Source organism: Podarcis raffonei, chromosome 9 (assembly GCF_027172205.1).
Source record: "Podarcis raffonei isolate rPodRaf1 chromosome 9, rPodRaf1.pri, whole genome shotgun sequence".
NCBI lineage: Eukaryota > Metazoa > Chordata > Lepidosauria > Squamata > Lacertidae > Podarcis > Podarcis raffonei.
In genome coordinates this window covers 66081355-66103111 of record NC_070610.1, presented here as the reverse complement: position 1 = coordinate 66103111, position 21757 = coordinate 66081355, and the positions used below count along the sequence as shown (strand labels likewise).

The 21757-nt window shown below is 44.1% G+C and overlaps 1 protein-coding gene across 10 annotated transcripts in view; it reads right to left on the bottom strand.

The window, feature by feature from the left end:
- MAPK10 (mitogen-activated protein kinase 10) overlaps window positions 1-21757 on the bottom strand; it is a 232692-nt gene that overhangs the window by 98150 nt on the left and 112785 nt on the right. For 6 of the 10 annotated variants that reach the window (XM_053404157.1, XM_053404158.1, XM_053404160.1 and 3 more), the window contains one exon: window positions 13248-13319. In XM_053404157.1, the coding sequence (XP_053260132.1) occupies window positions 13248-13313 (66 nt within the window). In that variant the 5' untranslated portion in view covers window positions 13314-13319. Of the gene's footprint in view, window positions 1-13220; window positions 13320-21757 lie in introns of all 10 variants that reach the window. The other 4 variants (XM_053404162.1, XM_053404163.1, XM_053404164.1 and 1 more) reach the window with 2 other exon arrangements.

Genomic DNA, 21757 nt, shown 5'->3' with positions numbered 1-21757 from the left:
GTTCAAATAAATAAATAAGGTCAAATAAATGCATCCCTCCCCACCTGCCATTGTGTTGGTATTCTATTTCTTTACAGTCATACAGTTACAGACACTTCAGGTTGCGTTTTTTCGGGTTGCGGACCGCCAAAACCCAGAAGTACCAGAATGGGTTACTTCCGGGTTTCGGCAGTCGCGCTTTGCGCGTGCGCAGAAGTGCTGAATTGCAACCTGCGTGTGCGCAGACGTGGGTTGCGAAGGCTGCGGGTTGTAAACGTGCATCCTGCACGGATCACGTTCGCAACCCAAGCGCCCACTGTATATGCATTAGGAATGTTCAATGTTCAACCAACTGTTTATTAAACAGCACTGAAACTACACACCAGCCGTGCTTTTCCCCTTGTCTCCTTCCCAAGACTCTGGCTTAGTATCCTTTAGGATAAAAGCAGTGCTGAGTAATGAAACAGAATGCAAAAGGTAGCATATGGAGATGCCTGTCATTACACCCAGGGAGGGAGGGGCAGAGAGAAGAGGGGCTTCTGTCATTTGCAATAGTGCTTCGGGGGCAAGGAGAGGGGGGCCACTCTACCCACGACCAGACTGAGCGCAGCATGTTAATACATTCCTGGCTAATTGCCAAAATTAGCTTCCTCTTAATTACATTAGAGTTTCTGAATGTATTTATTTTTGCAAGCCACCCAGCAGGAATATGTATTTACAAGGGAGAGAAGGGAGGAGAGAGGGGGGTGGCGGGTGGAGAGGAACCATCCAGGAATGCCAGGAGGACAAAAGAGGCCGAGAAAAAGCAAATTTGCAGAGCAAATTGAATCGTACTACTTTAATGCCCTGTGAGTTTTCCTCTATTGTTTTCGCGGAAAGCACCCTGAGCACCCTTTATTTGTGTTATCGGTACTATTAGCAGCAGTTGCAGGTTGGTGAGCAGCCAAAAGAGCATTCTGAGGCTGTGCCTTGCAGGTGCCAGGAGCCAGGTTGCCATCTGTTCATTATGGGCTGCTCATATTTGGGAAGCTTTGATCGTAATAAGGAGAGCTCTGCTTGCAGGCACGGTTTCTCTGTATTATCTCCTAGCTAGCTAATGAAATCTCAAAGACGCCGGTGGAATCGCTCCACCATGAAAGAGGTGTCAGACACCAGTTTGAGAGGCTGAGCTAAACCATGAGTCAATGCAGTATACTGTACTCTTTGATGGAAGGATCAAAGGCAATGTATGATTCAAGGGCCACGTCCAGTCCAGAAAAGTCCTTCCTTCTCCCTGAGCAGTGCTACACTGCCACATTATGGTGAATCTTATTTGGGGAAGGAGGAAGTTTTGCAGGGCCCGGGATAAGCCACCTGCCCTGATCTAGACCAACAGCCTTCTGTAAGACACAGCCAATAACCTGCTCGTTCCCCGCCCTGCCTTGCTTTGATACAGATTAGTCTACTCGATCCATAATACAACATGATATAAGCAGAGAATCAATGCACTGAATGAAAAGTTATGAGCAGATGGAAAGCTTTAAACATTTGAGCCAAGTGACATGGTGCACCAAGAAAGGAGGATAACTGTGCAACCCTAAGCCAAGATTCACCAGGATTGGAAGGTTTCGATTCAGCAGATCTTGGGCTTTCTCAGGATGTGTCCCTCACCTCAGTGGAGCTCAAGATATCCCCGACCCTGGCTCAACTAGAACTCAGCAAGTGGGATTTACACCGGTATAAGTCCTCAGAAAGGGGCATGGCAGGACAGGACAAAGTTACACCTGTTCCAAACCACTTTCATCTCAGTCATGTTACATAGCAAACCAGGAAAATTTAGCCCGCAAAAATGGTGGTGTAAGTCAAATTCCACCTGAAGAGAGTATGGAATAGGGGTAGTTGACCCCAGTGTGATTTATATTGGTATAACTTTCCATAGTTAAGACTGCTCTGCAAGTCATGATGTCAGGAGCAAGCCAGCAATAAATCACACTGAGTTAGTGAAGTTAACTCTTTATTAGAAGCAGCGAGGTCTGCTCAGGAGTGCCAGGCCTAATGAGCACAGCAAATCTTCTTTGATAGGTCTTGCCCCTATGAAGCAGTTGCAGAGACCGAAGGTCCCTGCCTTCTCACAGCTGCCTATGTCTCCTCCTCTCCCGGGTCTTTCCCAAAGCAATCTGAAACTGCACCTACATGATGCTAACTTCTTCTCCACTCTCTTCATGCCTCTCCTGGTTCTGGGAGGAGGGGAGCTTGTCACAGCCAGAGGGAAAGACATCCATGACTCTGCACCAGCCTGGCTAATCTCTGCCTCTTGGCCCCCCTAGGCCTTGGCAAAGTTTGTTATTTTATACGATTTGGGTCCATCTTAGATGGAGAAGGATGGGGTAGTAAAAAATTACAAGTTTGCGCTCTCAACTGACAACGTTTCAAACAAGTACAGCCCATATATAGGGATTTCCTTGAAATCTGTTTTGTCACTTTATTCAGAAAAAGGACCTTCCATTTCAAGAAGGCTATTCCCATCACCCAATAACATCAGTCGTGTGGGAGAGCGAGTTAATCCTCGACCCAAGGAAATAAATTGCTTTATCAATAATAATGAATGAGATACAGACAGCAAAGTATATTACATTAACCAGGCTATAGAAGTGATTAATAATGATAATTATTCCGCAACAACAGCAGTTGTTAAATAATTAAAACCACATAGTTGTGGTGATCTCTAACATATCTGTCTTCCTAATGCGCTAAATGAGAACTGGTAAAGTTTTATTCATAAAGTTTAAGTAGGTGGAGGCCAACCTGTTTGGGAAATTTGCCACCAGGTCAGTTGTTGTTATCTGTATCTTGTCAATGGGGCTCTCACTGGGCAGCATTGAAGAAGCCATTATCTCTCAGCCTAACTTTCAAACTCTCACACACATGTACTCAAAAACACAGTTGCCTTTACACGGTATAGTTGGGCCTGGAGCCTAGCTTTGTGGCAATCTACAGCTAGGATCTGTAGGGTCAAACGGGCCAGAGGCAGGAGATGTGGATAAAGACAGCCTGGACCAGATCAGAAAAACACGGACTAAGGTTAGGCAACAGAGACATAGACAATGGGCTGGTGGCTGGTTACTGAGTTGGATAGGTGAGAAGCAAAGGGCCAGTGGCAAGAATATACCAGTAGTAAAAAGCAGACCACAGGTCTTGTAACAGATGAGGTCAGGCCAGGCCAGGCCATCTGTATGTACCATCAGACAAGCCGCTCAGGCTGTACTCAGGAGCAGGACTTGCATTCAGTCAGAAGGGGCCCCTATTGGTCCCTTGAGACCCTTGGTCATGGCTGGAATGAAGAACCCATATGGGTGATGCAGCAACATGGCAGAGATTTGGCAAGAATTGCCTAAGCATGAAAGTTGTCCCAGTGTCATGGACTGGCTGGATGCTGAGGAATGGTAGAAGGTACCAGCTGGGAAACCCACAAGGGAAGAAGGCTCATGACCAGGGGTTGGTGGTGATCAGAGGGAGAAAGGGGAGGAGACTGTGAGGAAGAGGTGTTGGAAGCTAACAGGGTTTAGTGAGCAGGAAGAGGCTGTGGCAAAGAGCAGTCCAGAAGCAGAGGCAGAAGCAGAGGCTGGAGAGGAGGGGGCCAAAAGGCAGAGATGATGCAGGCTGCTGAAGAAACCCTGGTGTCTCCCCCTCCTGCTGAGACCAGCTTCCCTCCACCCTGGTCTCCCAGAACCCAGAGAGGTAGGAAGAGGGCAGAGCAAAGACAGACAAGGCAGAGAAGTCTCAGGTTCCTTGGGAAGGGCCTGGGCTAGGAGGAGACTTACAGAGCTGTGGGAAAGCGAGGACCTTCAGTCCTCATTGAGGCAAGACCTACCAGGAAGAGTTGCTGTGATCACTAAACCTGCACTGTTTTGTTTCTTTGAATAAAGAGTTAGCTTCATTGATACCTTGTGAGTCACTGATGTTGTTGTTGTTTTTTAGTCGTTTAGTCGTGTCCGACTCTTCGTGACACCATGGACCAGAGCACGCCAGGTACTCCTGTCTTCCACTGCCTCCCGCAGTTTGATCAGACTCATGTTTGTAGCTTCGAGAACACTATCCAACCATCTCGTCCTCTGGCCTCCCCTTCTCCTTGTGCCCTCCATCTTTCCCAACATCAGGGTCTTTTCCAGGGAGTCTTCTCTTCTCATGTGTTGGCCAAAGTATTGGAGCCTCAGCTTCACGATCTATCCTTCCAGTGAGCACTCAGGGCTGATTTCCTTAAGAATGGATACATTTGATCTTCTTGCAGTCCATGGGACTCTCAAGAGTCTCCTCCAGCACCATAATTCAAAAGCATCAATTGAATTCAATTCAAAAGAGTCACTGATGACCTACTCCCAATTTCTGCCTTGACATCTGGTCGCACAGAGAGTAAGGCATCTAGGCTCTGTTGCCTGATTGCCCTGACATCTTACAAGCATGAAGGTAGAATGTTGCATGTCCCATTGTCATGTACACCAAGAATGGAGGAAGCCTCTGCACTCTGTCCTCTGCGCATAGAAAGCAGGCTTGCACCCTGAGGAGGGTGGGGGAGAATTACAAGTTCTTTGTTCACCATGTGACTCTTAATTTACCATAATATTTTTAATTGCTTCTTGGAAATCATATTCTCTGTTTGAGCGGTCACATTTATTTGGGAGTTTCAAACACATCCTCTAAATGAGTTACCTATAATTAAGCGGAAATATCCTGCAGAGGATGGTCATTCTCAGGAGATAACGGCCACTCATAGCAGACAGAATGTACTCAAGCAAAACAAAGACCAAGTGACCTTGACAAGGTCAATTTAAACATTTTAATGGCTAACTTCACGGAGCATTGATGTTAAACTATTAAAAACATCAATGGTTTTTAGAGACCTTCCGCCCATTTTCATTGAATTGTCTCCATTTGTGGCTTGAGAGAATTGGTATACGTTACAAAGGAAGATTGTCAACATGACCAAAGATAAAGAATTGCTGGGAGAAGCAAATAGAAGAAGAAAAAGAAGAAGAAGAAGCAGCTTAATCCCTGTCTCAAAGAAATTGAGCTTCCTGTATGATTTAATGAGACAGAGATGTACTGAAAGGCCTCAAGGCCACTTAAATAGTGGGCCCAATGGTCAAGAAGGTGTTTTCTGCACATACTGTAGACGAGGAAGGTGAGCGACAAATGGGGCTCATCAGCCTGAGAAGGTAGCCCATCTAGGAGAAGGAAAACCCTGACCCTAAACCTCTGTTGCCTTCTGGGATATTTTCGGGAGAAGAAAAGGCTAAGCCGTAAAGCCTACACAAATCCAGGGTGGAGTCCCTAAGACTGTTGAATGGAGCCTCCTTCCTGCAGCTAAGCTCATGCCAAACATATCAATCTGCTTTCCTTTGGACGACAACAGTGAGGCTGAGGGGGGGGGCGGGATGTCTTACCTTCTGGGCAACCCAGGAGCTCCATACACACTGCCCAGACTTGTGCTCTGGGGAAGTCACTTCAGTGCTGCTAATGCAGTGGTTTGACTTCACCCCTGGAGACGTACTCCACTGTCTCTTGAGACAGATAGATGCCAACAAGTACTAGCATATAAAGGCCCAAATGGCTTGGGACCCAAGCACCTAAAATACCAGTACCAACTACCTAGGGACACGGGTGGCGCTGTGGTCTAAACCATGGAGCCTCTTGGGCTTGCCGATCGGTAGGTTGGCAGTTTGAATCCCCGCGACGGGGTAAGCTTCTGTTGCTCTGTCCCAACTCCTGCCAACATAGCAGTTCGAAAGCATGCCAGTGCAAGTACAGTGGATGCTCGGGTTGCGAACATGATCTGTGCGGAAGGCACGTTCGCAACCTGCAGTGTTCACAACCCACAGTGCCGCGTCTGCACATGCATGGGTTGTGATTCAGCACTTCTGCGCATGCACAAAATGCGATTTAGCGCTTCTGCACATGTGTGACCGCCGAAACCCAGAAGTAACCTGTTCCGGTACTTCCGGGTTTTGCCACGTCTGTAACCCGAAAAAACGCAACCTGAAGCGTCTGTAACCCGAGGTATGACTGCAGATAAATAGGCACCACTGCGGCATGAAGGTAAACAGCGTTTCCGTGTGCCCTGGTTTCCATCATGGTGTCCTGTTGCGCCAGAAGTGGTTTAGTCGTGCTGGCCACATGACCCGGAAAGCTGTCTGCAGACATACTCCAGCTTCCACAGCCTGAAAGCAAGATGAGCGCCACAACCCCATAGTCAACTTTGACTGGACTTAACAGTCCAGGAATCCTTTACCTTACCAACTACCTCAGACGTCGTGATCAGCAGGCAAAGCCTTATTAGTGGTGCCACCACTGGGCAGCTGCCCAACTTGCACTGACCCAAAACAAGGCCTTTTCAGTGCTGGTTCCTCCATCCAAAAGAGTGCACCTCTCTCCATCATTATTAACTTTCAGGAAGAATGTGAAAACATCCCTATTTGCCCAGGTATTTGGTGGCTGAAGAACACTGTTCCTGAGAAGCTCAAGATCACTGAATGGAAGAAAGTTTTTTTAACTGTAATTGTTTTCAGAATGTTTTAATCTGTTTTAGAATGGTTTTGCTTTGGTTTTGGTTTTAAATTGTCTATCAGTTTGCCAGCCTTAGGGAGGAAGGGCAGAATATAAAAATAAAAAATAACCTGGGGCAATAGTTTCCAAATCAAAGGGCATGATATCCAAATATCTATTAAAGTCCAATGCTCCCTTATTTTTGAATTATTTTTTTTCAGTTTACACTTCTTTGAGTATTAAATTATCCATCCTTACAGCAAGAGGAGAATAGGAAAAGTTTGTCAACATTTACAACAGTCCACGAGCGGGAGAAACTACGGCTGACTGAATTCAGTGGGGTTAGAGTCGGAAAGAATGGTCTTTATCGGAGTGAAAGGCACATTTTACAGCCCATCATGTAGCTTTGGGAATTCAATCATCTCCTTTATGATTATATGAAATCTTTCAGAGCTGGTGCAGGAAGTGTGGAGAAGGCATAATGGAGCATGGAGACCTATAAACATTCTAGAGTGCTTGATGGAAATTCTGGTGCTCTTCACTTACAGCAAATGACACATGTGTACTGGGAATTTTGACACTTCCCCCCTGGATTTTTTTTTTAATATATCATAGGGCAAAAGCTAAAGAAAATATTAATGGAATGTTTATGGGGTTTGCTTTCTGCAGGTTTATCAGAAAATGAATGCATTAAAAGCAAACTTGGGGAGAAGGTCACAGCGCTGCGGTAGATGCAGTTTTTGCATGCAAAAAGAACAAGATCTGTCCCGTGGCAACTCCAGCTAAAAAGATCACGTAGCAGACTGTGGGAAAGACTGGAGATCTTGAAACAGGGCTGTACCCATTTCCTTAAAAAAAATTAAAAAAATAAAATGGGGCACTGGCCATGACACAGATTCATTCATTCATTCATTCCACCTTTTTCTTCAAGGACCTCAGGGTGGCAGACATGGTTCTTCCCTTACTCCTTTAATCCCCACAACTCTGTGAGGCAGGTTAGGCTGAGAGGCAGTGACTGGTCCAGGGTCACTGAGTGAGCTTTGTGGCTGAGCAGGTGATTTGAATCCTGGTCTCCCAAAGTCCTGGTCCTAATCCCGGACTTTCACAGACGAAGCAAACTGCAAGCAGTGGGGTTTGTTTTGTTTCGTTTTGAAAGAAGTTATAGTGGGGAAAAAGGCAGGAGTTTGGGGGCACGCTGCAAAACAGCCAGGGGCCTTGCCATCACCCCAGAGAGCAGTACTGTCAGAGCAGGGAATATAGGACTAGATACAGAACAAAACGCGGGTGGCACTGTGGTCTAAACCACCGAGCCTCTTGGACTTGCCGATCAGAAGGTCGGCAGTTCGAATCCCCACAATGGGGTGAGCTCCCATTGCTCGGTCCCTGCTCCTGACAACCTAGCAGTTCGAAAGCACATCAAAGTGCAAGTAGATAAATAGGTACTGCTCTGGCGGGAAGGTAAGCGGTGTTTCCGTGTGCTGCTCTGGTTCACCAGAAGCGGCTTAGTCATGCTGGCCACATGTACGTCGGCTCCCTCAGCCAGTAAAGTGAGATGAGCGCCGCAACCCCAGAGTCATCCGCGACTGGACCTTACGGTCAGGGGTCACTTTACCTTTACAGAACAAAATGGACAAAAGGTGTGGCAGCTTCACTGTGGGGCAGGGTAGATGATCTTGTGAACTGTTTGATCTTGGAGAACACTAGAGGAATGTTAGTTAAGGCAGGTTCAACAGCAACCTAATCACAAAATAACAAAACAGAAGGCACGAGGAAGCCTGCACGCGCATGAAGGATGTGGAGGTTCCATGTGTACAAAATGGCTTCGGAAACAGAGTGAAAATCACCGTGACTTCCTCAGACAGCTCCTCGGAGAATCTAGAATTGCCCAAGCATGGCATTTTCCAGCTAAGGCCACGATCTTATTAAGTTTCTGAAAAGAAGGCACATCCTCTTGGAGCCTATCTTCTTAACTTAAAGAAGAAAGAAAAAGAAGGGAGGGGGAAAGAGTTTTGTTTTGTTGTCTCTCCTTTGTTAGAATTATTCTGCCTGGAAAACTTCCATAAAGTGTCCCATTCGCCAGATGAGTAATTGTTTTTTTCTCTGAGTAGCAAATTATTTTTCAGCACACTAAACTATCATTTTTTATGTTGTTGTTTTTTTACAGTGCCCAGTGTGCTGCCGATATCAGAGTAGCCTTATGGGAGAAAGTAGTAATAGGTGCCTAAGAAGATGATTGATGAAGCAGCCAGATGGCAAAGTACGCAGGACAATATTTCTGAATCTGGGACAATGTCACTGTTTAATGCAGTAGGAGAGGAACAGCCAGATGATATTCTTTGGGCCAAAGCAATTTTATCTGGCCCCTGGTGGTGCTACTGGATTTTAATCAAGGCCTGGAAGTTTGCTTGAAGTTTTGCTTTTGCGGAAACCTTGTTTCCAAAATTGCACTACTCTACACATTTCTCTGTGGATTTTATACGCGATGCTCCAGCTGATACTGTATTGGCCCGAATATAAGCTGCATCTGAATATAAGCCGCACCTTTAACGCCCAGGACAGGCACTGCTTTGCCATGCTCCTGGCTGTATACCGTAAAGTCGTGAATATAAGATGCACTTTAACTTTTCACAGTCGGAATTTGGGGGGAAAGTGAGGCTTATATTCAAGCCAATACGGTAATTGCCTGGAGACATTTTTCAGGGCCTATCCACCTGCAAGTGGGTCAGTTTGTGAAGCAGTTCCACACAAATTAGTGACATTTTTGCAACAGGACGAATGGCCAGAGAGAGGGGCTCTAATGACAGAGCGGTAGAAGAAAATTTGGGGAAGATGTGCATTGGCATAGTGTTGATTTACAACCACATCACGGAAACATGGAAGAATAATTGAATATGCTTTTTTTAAAAAAATAAAAACATTTACAGAAGGAACAATGGTCTCCCTTTATATAATAACAAGATTCAGGCAATCAAGGTATTGGATAATGGAGTTGCTTGCTTGCTTAGCATTTTCACTGCACATCTCCATCGTCTCCATCCTTAAAACAGCAATGCAGAGCATGAGCCATATGGTTTTTGCAACCAAGCCAGCTCTTCAAAACAAATACCTATCCTAAGAATTCTTCCAGCAAATGCTCTGAAATTTATATTTGACTGCATACCAGACAGCTGGTTATTTTTAATCAACGGATGTTAAAATCAATTATATGAACTTAGAGAATGAAACCGACCCATATTACCGCAGCCCTCTGGACAATTAATGTATGCAATTCACCTCAGTCAATTTCAATAGCCATTAAGCTGATGTTGATAGACTGGAGGCAGAGGATGCAAAATGAAAGATCTGGTTCTAACATGGAAGAGTACTGATAAGTTAATGCACTTTGCTTGAATAATGTGCAACATTACGCAAGACTCTTCCGTCTTAATGGAGCCTGGACAGAAGGGCCAGACCTAACAGGTCTTTCTCTAGTTAGTTAGTGGTTAAAGAAACACTCAGGGGAATGAAGCCATTTGTTTGCATGTCTGCATACAGAGGAAGTACATGGTCAGGAGAAAATTATCCGGTTACCATTGTGATCATCATATGTACAGAGGTGAAAAGCCTCTCTGAAATGTCACCGCTCTTACTGGAAATCGTTTTGCTTCCCTAAGAAACCCTACGATGACCTTCCCAGGCAAGGTTCTCCAAACTCGCCTTGGAATGTCAGTCTGGAGACATTAAAGTTATCTTCCAAGTCTTAATATATATATATATTGACAGCATGTGAATATCTGTTTGCTAAACAAACAGAAACACATGCAAACAGAGCAGACAAGCCTCATTCAGCTCAGTCCCATGTGGAACTGTGATGGGATGCACATGGGCTGGTGCAGTCATCCTTAAATTCAGCATCCTTCAGTGCGACTCCTGAGATGCACATTACATGGCTATCTGAATTCCATGTTCTTCCTGCAGGTGCAAAGTTAGCACCTAAGGGAAGTCACCTTAGCCTTTTTCCTACTGGGCTAGATTTCAGGTTGCAGAATAATGTTAACATGGGAAGGTGCCTAAAATGGTAACCTATAATATGCACATCCAAGTTATCTTCTTGTAAGCTTCACAGGAAGGAAGGAAATTAATCTGTGCCATATTAACTTGTCTAAGGGTACCAAGTAATCTTCAGAGCTGAGAAGGGTTTTTAATCTGCATCTCACACATTTTATCCACTGAACCAGGGAGTATTGTGACTGCGTGATTTACAATCATCCCTAAATTGCAAGAATGAGAAGCTCGCAGAAAAATTTAGTAACTTTAACTCACAACACTTAATACAGATTTTTAAACATGCCTATATCTTCTCTTGCCTCATACGAAATAACTGCTTCAGAGCAATTACTATTTGCATTTTGATATTTTTTTCCCCACCTTTCTGTTACCTGTACCTGGTAAGGTATTAAATTGGGGTCACATCTTGAGATGCAACCCTACTTTCAAGGTGATTTCTTTGAAAGTCAAGTTTACTGGCTGCACATCAAACGACAGAAATCAATGATGAGACTGAAAGGTCCTATGCTGTTCATTGGGTATCAAAACAAACAGCACAACCCAATTTCACTTTGATAATGGAAATTCTCTACACTGATAGGTTGTCGCTAGGCTAGACACATATGAATGCTAACAGGCAGCCCCTTGACTAACAAGCACATCTAAGACCTGAGCAACTTAATACTTGTTCCGTAACTCCTTAGCTTATTGAGATTCATTTCAGTCTCCCAACTTTAAATTATTAGGGCTTCTATATTCAAGGGCAATTTAGTTCCAGAAGACTAGCTGTGTCAGAGCTACTTCAAATTATATCCCCACCCCTCAAAGAGATAGCCAGCAAACACTTTTTTGATGTTGTAACACTCAGTGCTGATGAGCATAATAGACTACTATTTGTGCCAGCTAGTGGCATGAAAAGTCTCTGCACCAGGCTGCCATGAACTTAAGCCAATTAAAATATATTTGGGGGAAACAGGATGGAAATAACAGAAACCCTCTTTACAGCAAAGAAATGGAGGTTGTTTACACAATACTATCAGAGAGTCTACACACTGGCTGATGGCATGACCGACAATCGGGGTGGTGGAAGACTCAGATGAGGACAAGGTTCAAGCTACGTCCTCAGGGCTCAGGACATCAGAAGATGAGTCCCTTCTACCTCCCCAACCCTGCAGAAGCCAAAGACTAAAAAAATAAATGGAAGCCCTTTAACCAGTTGTCCAGCTCCTCCAGTGAGGCAGAGCCCACCATACTCTTGGCCTGCTCAGCCTACATGTTGCTTCATTTTACTATGAGATAAGCCACTTTGATTACAGCTCCCTGCAGAGACAACATCACTTGAAGCAGTTTAAGCAAGAGGCCTCTTGGAGCTGTCCATGGTCCTATATGCTTTCTACTCGATTTGGGGTTGTATTCAACTAACAGGGCCTAAGTTAGTCATGGCCATTAATTTTAATGGGTCTACTCTGAGCGAAGGTTAGTTGACTAAAATCCTTGGACTCTCGACTGGGCACTGCCAGCCTTCCCTGCCAATCTCATGCTCTCACAGAACAGAACAGCTGATTCTTTATGCCTATGAAATGTGACAGAGCAATAAAATACATTAAAAAGAAAATAATCGGCTGTCTTGTTCTGTGGGAGCATGACATTTAATTTAAAAGGCAACAAACACCAACAATGTCAGCTAGCCTGTCATTCCTTTGAAAAAGTGAGAACCGCTACTTAGAACCCGTTTGTAATGCATATTAAAAACTCTAATACAATAGGTCTCTCTAGCTCAGCGGTTCTTAACCTGTGGGTCCCCAGAAGTTGTTGGACTACAACTCCCATCATCCCTGAGCTCTGGCCTTGCTAGCTAGGGATGATGGGAGTTGTAGTCCAACAACATCTGGGGACCCACAGGTTGAGAACCGCTGCTAGCTGTTTCCATGGGTCTGGGGAGGTTGTCGCAACTGATCGTCGCTTCTCTTATGTGACCTTTGGCCACCTTGACTTGGCAGGTCAATTTCTCGGCCAGAGCAACAGGCCACACCTGAGCACACCATGAGCGTACTGACAGTCTTCTTGCAGAGCACCAACATTTAGCAATTTCTAAGCCGGCATCTCCCAACGAGATAAAGGTTGATTTGATTCATCTGTTTGTTCCTAGCAAGGCTAACAAAGGAGTTGGGTTTATCTTTATATTACAGATTAATCCCGTTTCTTCGAAGACTGCTGACCAAAAGCAATACACCTTCTCACACTGTCACCAAAGATATAGAAATGTTCCTGTGGCATTGCATCCCTCTCACGGCAACACTGAGGGCTTAATCTACTTGGATTCAAATTGCAGTAAGATAAAATGCAATATATAATAAATAAAAGAAGCAATTGAAGATATAAATAGAGATTACACAACATCTAGCACAGTGCACTACAACTACTGGAACAGAAAGAAAAATCATTAAGTGGTCCACAAAAGGCCTTCAACAATTTTCAAGTGGTCCACAGGGGGGAAAGTTGGGAACTGCTGCAATAGATCCTAAGGCTTCTAGCTGGCAGATCTTGTGTATAGCCTATATATGTAAAACATCCTCATATTTCTCTCAGTTTTATGCTGGAGACTCCCTTCATCCAGTTTTGCTGTGAGTTTTTACTCCTGCTGAATCTACCATAATACTGACAGCAAAATATGAAAGTACAAGTATATACTGTACCTTGTTTTACCTGTAAGGAACACACACCTGACAAAAGGCAATCTTCACATCCAGGGTAGGTTCACTGCAGTAGTATAAGAAATGGCGGCTCATAAATACCTGCAATTCAAAGAACAGCAATATGAGTGCTGGGCATCCATTTCACATGTGGAATTATGTAGATATTTAAACATTTATACATAAATTGCATCTGTTGGAGCTGCTTGGGCAGGCTTGATAGTAAGAGAAGCGCAGCCTCAGAAAATGAATGATATTCATTTGGGTACTATAATCTAGGATAGCTCAGTCGGTGCAACATGAGACTCTTAATCTCAGGGTCGTGGGTTCGAGCCCCATGTAGGGTAAAAGATTCCTGCCCAGCCAGGGGTTGGACTAGATGAGACTTGGGGTCCCTTCCAACTCTACAATTCTATGATTCTAATTTCCCCCCAGAAAGTAGGTGATCTGTTTCCACAACAGCATGGACATGGAGCGCTCTCTCTCTCTCTCTCTCTCTCTCTCTCACACACACACACACACACACAGTTTATGAGAGGGAGCTGGGCAGCCCTTGCAACTTGATGGGGCCACTGGCCAGTCTGAGCAGGCTCGTCTAATGTCCTTGGGTTTTTATCTGGTTGGCCACTGTGAGAACAGAATGCTTGACTATACAGTGGTACCTCGGGTTAAGTACTTAATTCGTTCCGGAGGTCTGTTCTTAACCTGAAACTGTTCTTAGTCTGAAGCACCACTTTAGCTAATGGGGCCTCCTGCTGCCTCTGCGCCACCAGAGCATGATTTCTGTTCTCATCCTGAAGCAAAGTTCTTAACCTGAGGTACTATTTCTGGGTTAGCGGAGTCTGTAACCTGAAGTGTCTGTAACCTGAAGCGCCTGTAACCTGAGGTACCACTGTATAGGCCTTTGGTCTCCTCCAGCAGGGCTCTTCTTATGTTCTTAGTGAAAAGTGTGCATCTACAAGTTTAAGCAGATTGCCTCCAAAGAAGAAGATACAGTGGTACCTCGGGTTAAGAACTTAATTCATTCTGGAGGTCCGTTCTTAACCTGAAACTGTTGTTAGGCTGAGGTACCACTTTAGCTAATGGGGCCTCCCGCTGCCACCACACCACCACTGCTCAATTTCTGTTCTCATCCTGAAGCAAAGTTCTTAACCCAAGGTACTATTTCTGGGTTAGTGGAGTCTGTAACCTGAAGCATCTGTAACCCAAGGTACCACACAAAAAAACATTCACATTCAAAATGGCAGCCAAGCAGGTATTGTAATGCCTTGTGATTTAATTTGTAAAAGGAAGGAAAAACCCACGTGACCCAAATCAACCACTGAGATCATCTGAGGGAGAATTAGTGGTTCCCCCAAGGACTGGAAACACACTCATTTCAGCAAGGAGTCACGCTCTGTGGAAAAACCTTCCTCCCTTCAGAAGCACATACCGTACCATCCCTGATAAGTTTCAGATGACAGGTTAAAACCACTGTTTCAGGAGGTTTTTGCACCATGAATGTTGTTGTAATGTTCCTATCTCTGATGTTTTAGTCTATGTTTTTAATTTTTTATATGGGGAGGGGGGTTAGCCGCTTTGAGACATATAATGAAAAGTGGGGAATAAATGCCTTAAAATAAAAAGTAAAATAAAATATTCCAAACAGGATACCATGTTATTTTGCTGCAGCAAATATGACACACACTTTCTTGTTTTAACAAAAAATGTTGAAATTTTTTTTGTTATTATTAATTGAATTTACACCCCACCCCTCCTCTTGATGGATCTACAAAACAATTTTTAAAGCATTCTAAAAAGTTAACACATTCTGACAACAGTTAACAGCTAAAAACATTTGAGCAACCTGCAACACCTAACATTTGTGCAAAAGTTAAGTGGTTTCGACGCAAAATCCAAAACTGAATCCGCACTGATAATCTGCCATTTCTTTTAAAAATTATTTAGCTACCTTTCCATTTTCTACTCTAAAATAGAGCAGATTCGGAGAGCAAAGAAATAGTTTTAAAACAAATCCCGCCACAATTTCGTACAGTATGGATAACAAGTCCTGATCCTTCACGAAATGAACACTGAGGCTGCTCTCCAAAACATACTGGCTAGGGAGAAAGCTCCATTAAACCAAGTGGAGGGATTCATAGCTCAGCTGTAGAGCTCCTGCTTAACATGCAAAAGGTCAAAGGTTCGGTCCCTGGCAGCTCCAGTTAAAACGATCAGATAGGAGATGATGAGCAAGACCTCTTTCTGCCTGAGATGATGATGATGATAATAATAATAATAAAAATTAAAAAAATTATTTATACCCTGCCCTCCCCAGCGAAGACCGGGCTTAGGGCGGCTAACAACCAATAATAAAAGCAAGTTGATTAAAATACAATTTAAAAGATGTTAAAACAATTAGGGAGCATCTCATCATAGGAGGAGAAAGGAAAAAGAAAAAGGGGGAGGGAATCACACTGATTCTGAGCCAAAGGCCAGGTGGAACAACTCTGTCTTACAGGCCCTGCGGAAAGAGATCAGATCCCACAGGGCCCTGGTCTCAAGAGACAAAGCGTTCCACCAGGCCGGAGCCAGTGTTGAGAAGGCCCTGGCTCTGGTTGAGGCTAATCTAACTTCTTTAGGGCCCGGGACCTCTAGAGTGTTGCTATACATGGACCTTAAGGTCCTCCATGGGGCATACCAGGAGAGGCGGTCCCGTAGGTACGAGATCCCAAAAAGATGCTACTAGTTGCAGTAAGCTATACTGGGCAAAATGGGGCAAGTTACATTTGGAATTCCTACCTTAATCCTGACATTTTAATTCACAGTTTTGTACATTTTTATTTTTATTTGGTAGAAGGCGCTGTACAAATATCCCGCTGCAAACATAACAATTTCTGTGGCTGGAGATCCATTGCACAGAAGCAACAGAATGCAAAAACTTCCCACCATGATCTCGGCCTAAAATGCGAGCATGTTAAATTTTTAATGAATGAATTATAACTGCGTTCCGAAAAAGAAAGTATTTGACCTTTTCTCAGTGTTGTGTTGCAATGGCTCAGATTGCTGCCTCATCTCTCGGTGACTCATTACTGAAGGTTTCTATCCCATAGATGCTTTGATTATTTCCCCCCGCCTTGTTTTTGCTAAAAGCCTTTAATATTAATCATAATCTCACCGGTTTCTGGAAACCTAGCAGATAATTATGTCCTCTCACTACAGGGGCGTTTAGCAACTAAGTGCCATCAAGCAGCCCTAGGATGGTGTTATTGAAGCATTATTGTGATATCAAAAGGCTATGACTCACATGTAGGGTCTTTCAAAACACACTTGGCTTGGAGTATAGTGGAACAGGGAAGGGAAGGGAAGCGCCCCCCCCCAAAAAAAAATTCCTCTTAATGACATGAATAAATTAGTGCACATCTCCCCATTGGTTTTTAAAGTAGCCCTTTAAATTACACTCGAAATAAGTGGACAAAACGAAAGTGAGCATGAGGTAATAATTCAAGTAGGTAAAAAACCAATTTAATCCAAGCAGAAAAGGTTTATCTTCCTCCAGGAAACCTCACATTACCAGAAAGAGAAATCAAGGAAGCAAATTAAAGCTATTCTAACAAATCACATGTTATTCATCTTAAAACTCCTCAACCGGAGAAGGGAAATGAAATGGTAGAAGTCAAGGAAAGGGGCAGGAAAGAGGAAGGGGGAAGGCCTGCAAGAAATTAAACGAAAACTTTCATTTGCTTTGCTTAGTAGCATTTGAATAAATGTAGGAAACAGAAGCTCCTGCGTTCTAATTTTAAGCATCAGGAGACCTAAACATTAAAACCGGAGTCACCCTGGAAATTCTTATCTATAGCTGAATTAAGAGTGGACTTGAAGATTCCTCCTCAGATGAAAACAGAGAAGAGCCCAAAGAATTTTAATAAGGCATCTCAGGTTTCTCTAGAACAGGGCAGTCCAACTTTTCATACCAGTGGGCTGCAGGAGTACTTTGACACAAAACCTGTGGGCTGCACACTGTCTTGTCACATGGAGGGTGGGGAGCAAGGCCGAAATTTCACACAAACACACCCACACATCCACACCCACCCACCAGAATTCATGCTGCCCTCACAAAGATGGGTGAAGTGCCAGGATTGGAGAAGGAGGTACAAGATTCTGGAAGGGTCTAAGAGCCCTCCCACTTCCTTCCCTGAGCTGGGAAGGGAGGCTGGAGGACTCTAGGCCCCTGTCAGAGCCCTCACGCCTGTTGTTGAGGGCCGCCAAAAAAAGGCCTCAAGGGCTGTATGCGGTCCTTGGGCCATACATTGGATCACCCTGCTCTAGAATGTTCCACACACCTCTAAAGGTTCATGTATGGGCCAAATTTCATGAGCGGATTTAATGAGGAGTTTCAAGGGAGGATGAAAATATTTTGATATGGCCAGCTAAAAAAATATTTCACACATCCATTATTAAAACCAGAAATGAATGATCTGATTAAAATATGTGTTATTAATATCTCAAGTGTAGTGGTCCTCATTCTGTCACAGTATTGATATGTCACATATATTAATACATAAAGCCATTAAAATGACTAATAAAAACACAAATCAATAACCATCAGTGGCCCCAGAAATAAGATTCCCCCCCCCCCAATGGTGCCTCCCATTCTATGAATTCAAAAACAGATTTGCCAGGTTCATTTTATTGATCATGGACAGTCACAGAGAAGCTTTCATCTGGCCTCTGTGACAAAAACTGTCATCAGTTGACGTTCTGCCACCAGTCATGTATGCATTGTGTATATCTGGTTGATTAACGAAAATTGCTGTGTTTTTTAATCATTTGTAAACATGCTTAGGATTATGCAGCAAGTATGTTTAGGGCTGCAACCCTAGCAACAGCTGACATTTACCGGTATTTTTAAAATTCACACACAGGAAGAGGAAGAAGTAAACTTATCTTTCACAGAGTTGCACTGCCATAGTATTTTCAAACTAAATCCAACCATCACAGAGGAGATCGTTCTGCCTCATGTTTGATTCTCCTACTCCTAGTTATTAGCACAGATCTTCCTTCTGCTCCTTTCAGATAAGGTTTTCCTCTTATTTCTATAGGACAAAGGCCTGGGTACCTACTAGTATTGTCAGTCAGTTCTTATTCCCTGCAGCACACTCTGCAGCGAGAACAATGATAAGCCATCCCTTATGTTGCAACTCCACCACACTCCCAATCTAAACACAGTGGGAGGTCATGATTCGGTATTGGAGGGAAATGTTTATCACTTCCAAGAAGCCATTGTATGACACCCATTGTAAACTACAGACTACAGGCTAAAAAGGCATGGATTTCTCACAAATCACCTGAACATTCGTTCCAGTTGCTCACAGTAAATTAACTTCGTGATTAAAAAGTTGTGACGGAGGCTTTCATAATTTCATACGCCTACCTGCTGAGTAAATATGTATCATCATGAGAAAATAAAATAAATTGTAAAAAAAGAACCTGTTCTTTAGCTAGAGTCACCTGGAGGTATGTAATAAGCCACGTCAACAGCTGTGTTTATGCGTCATTTGCCTCCAAAGTATGGACATATCCCTAGAACTTTATGACAGATGGAAATGGAACGCATATTGACAAACCACGCAATTACAGATATGAGAAACTTTCCCTTTAGGCATGCAGTGTTACAGAGAAGTAACCTTTATGCACTTATTTCGGCAAATATCCCCCACCTCCAAATTATAACATTATGGCAAATATTACTCTATCCTGTAAGTATCTATCTTGCTTGGCTCCATTGATCTTTAACTGGCAATCCAACATATGTGAGTCATACTTTAAAAAAAATAAGTATCATGGGCAACATGCTATTTCAGAGGAGCAGAAACTCAACAAGGGAGGAGACATGAGAAGGCCACATCTAGTCCAACATCCTGGTCTCAAAGTAGCTAACAAGATGATCCTATGAAGCCTGCAAACAGGACATGAGCAAAACAGCAATTTGCCCTGCAACTGATACTGTACTCATAATATAATAATAATAATAATAATTTATTATTTATACCCCGCCCATCTGGCTGGGCTTCCCCAGCCACTCTGGGCAGCTTGCAACAAAATATTAAAATACAGTAATGCATCAAACATTAAAAGCTTCCCTAAACAGGACTGCCTTCAGATTTCTTCTAAAAGTCTGGTAGTTGTTGTTCTCGTTGACATCTGGTGGGAGGGCGTTCCACAGGGCGGGTGTTACTATCGAGAAGGCCCTCTGCCTGGTTCCCTGTAACTTGGCTTCTCGCAGTGAGGGAACAGCCAGAAGGCCCTCGGCGCTGGACCTCAGTGTCCGGGTAGAACAATGGGGATGGAGACGCTCCTTCAGATATACTGGACTGAGGCCATTTAGGGCTTTAAAGGTCAGCACCAACACTTTGAATTGTGCTCAGAAATGTACTGGGAGCCAATGTAGGTCTTTCAAGACCAGTGTTATGTGGTCTCAGCGGCCGCTCCCAGTCACCAGTCTAGCTGCCGCATTCTGGATTAGTTGTAGTTTCCGGGTCACCTTCAAAGGTAGCCCCATGTAGAGCGCATTGCCGTAGTCCAAGCTTGAGATAACCAGAGAATGTACCACTCTGGCAAGGCAGTCTGCAGGCAGATAGGGTCTCAGCCTGCGTACCAGATGGAGCTGGTAAACAGCTGCCCTGGACACAGAATTGACCTGCGCCTCCATGGACAGCTGTGAGTCCAAAATGACTCCCAGGCTGCGCATCTGGTCCTTCAGGGGCACAGTTACCCCATTCAGAACCAGGGAGTCCTCCACACCTGCCCGCCTCCTGTCCCCCCAAAACAGTACTTCTGTCTTGTCAGGATTCAACCTCAATCTGTTAGCCGCCATCAATCCTCTAACCGCCTCCAAGCACTCACACAGGACCTTCACTACCTTCACTGGTTCTGATTTGAAAGAGTGGTAGAGCTGGGTATCATCCGCATATTGATGAACACCCAGCCCAAACCCCCTGATGATCTCTCATAGGCATACTTTTCTGACAGTGGAGGTAGAACACAGCCATTATGGCTAGTAACCTTGCCCTCCATTAATTTCTCTAATCGTCTTTTAAAGCCAACCAAATTGGAGCCATCAATGCCTCCTGGGGAGCAAGTTCCATAGTTTAACTATGTGCTGCATGAATAAGTTATTTCCTTTTACCTATCCTGAATCATCCAATATTCAGCTTTATTAAATTACCATGATTTCTAGTATTATGACAAAGAAATAACCCCCTCCCCACTATTCTCTTTCTCTATGCTCTGGACCAATGAAGCACCAGGCCTAGGCCTGCTTGGGAAACAATTACAGGGGAGCCCCTTCTCCATAGAAGGTTGGGCTAACTTCCAACCAGCGTAACTTTTATCCCTTCTATCAATAGCTGAGGATACTTCTCACTGTGCATTGCTAGATGCTAATAGGCCATCCTGTTTGGGTGCCCCCTCTTAACTGGGAACACACACCCTCTACCATGATGCCATCCTAGGGGGCAACAGAAGGACATTATCAGGAAGCCAGCCAAAGACATTGTAGTCCATGTCTTAAAGCCTCCTTTCACTGATGGTTGGTTCCCTAAACTACTAGCTTTTGTATGATTAAGAGCTCAGAGAACAGCTAACTTTCATTGAAGATGTTGCAGGACGCTTTGCTGCTGGCCTTGGTCCTGAACCCAGCAATCCATAGTTGGGTGTTCTTAGACCCTTTCTCTGCTTCTGCCCACTTATTACAGCTACCAACTCATTACGGTAAAAGGTTAAGGACCCCTGGACAGTTAAGTCCAGTCAAAGGCAACTATCTACATGCTGACTGTGCCTAGTAGATGACAACTGTACACAACACAAGCTAACTACCTTGAAATCCACCAGCAAATACCCCTCCTCATGAACTCTGAGGCTAAGCAATTATCAGTCCAATAACTACTGTGGTATTTCGGGACTAAGAATGGAACGTGTCTTTTGTCATATCATACATTCAGATCTGACTCATTCTGCTGGCAGTTTCCTTTGGCCTTGAACAACCATTCAGTTTGGAGAACTCCTAAGGCTGAAAAGCCTCATTGCTTGTTCCAGCTGCACTGCAATATTTTGTAAAACGATCTTGAGAATAATTATTTGCTGAGTAGTCACAGGTAACTTAAGGAGGTTTCCAGTACATTGGTGATATAATGCAGCAGAACAAATAGATTAAGGGGTGGAATCCAGAGCTATTAGTGGTTGTTCTGCAACATTGACTTCAATGGGATAGAGAACTGCACCTTCAGTATTACTTATTACTTAATGAGGGGCTGGAATTGGACTCTTTTGCAGGAAATGGGCGTGTGCATACTTATCTCAAGGTCAGCTACTATTTTTTTGGTACAAAGTAGATAATTCATAAGGTGCCACATGGACACCACAAATGCAGGCTTCAACAAGAGCGTACACTTTCCAGTGGAAAGGCTGGGGGTGGGAGGGGGCTTGACAGGTTGCAGGACTGAATAACTATTTAGCATGGCCACCAAGGTCAACCATCAAATTCTGTTTTACCGACAGGG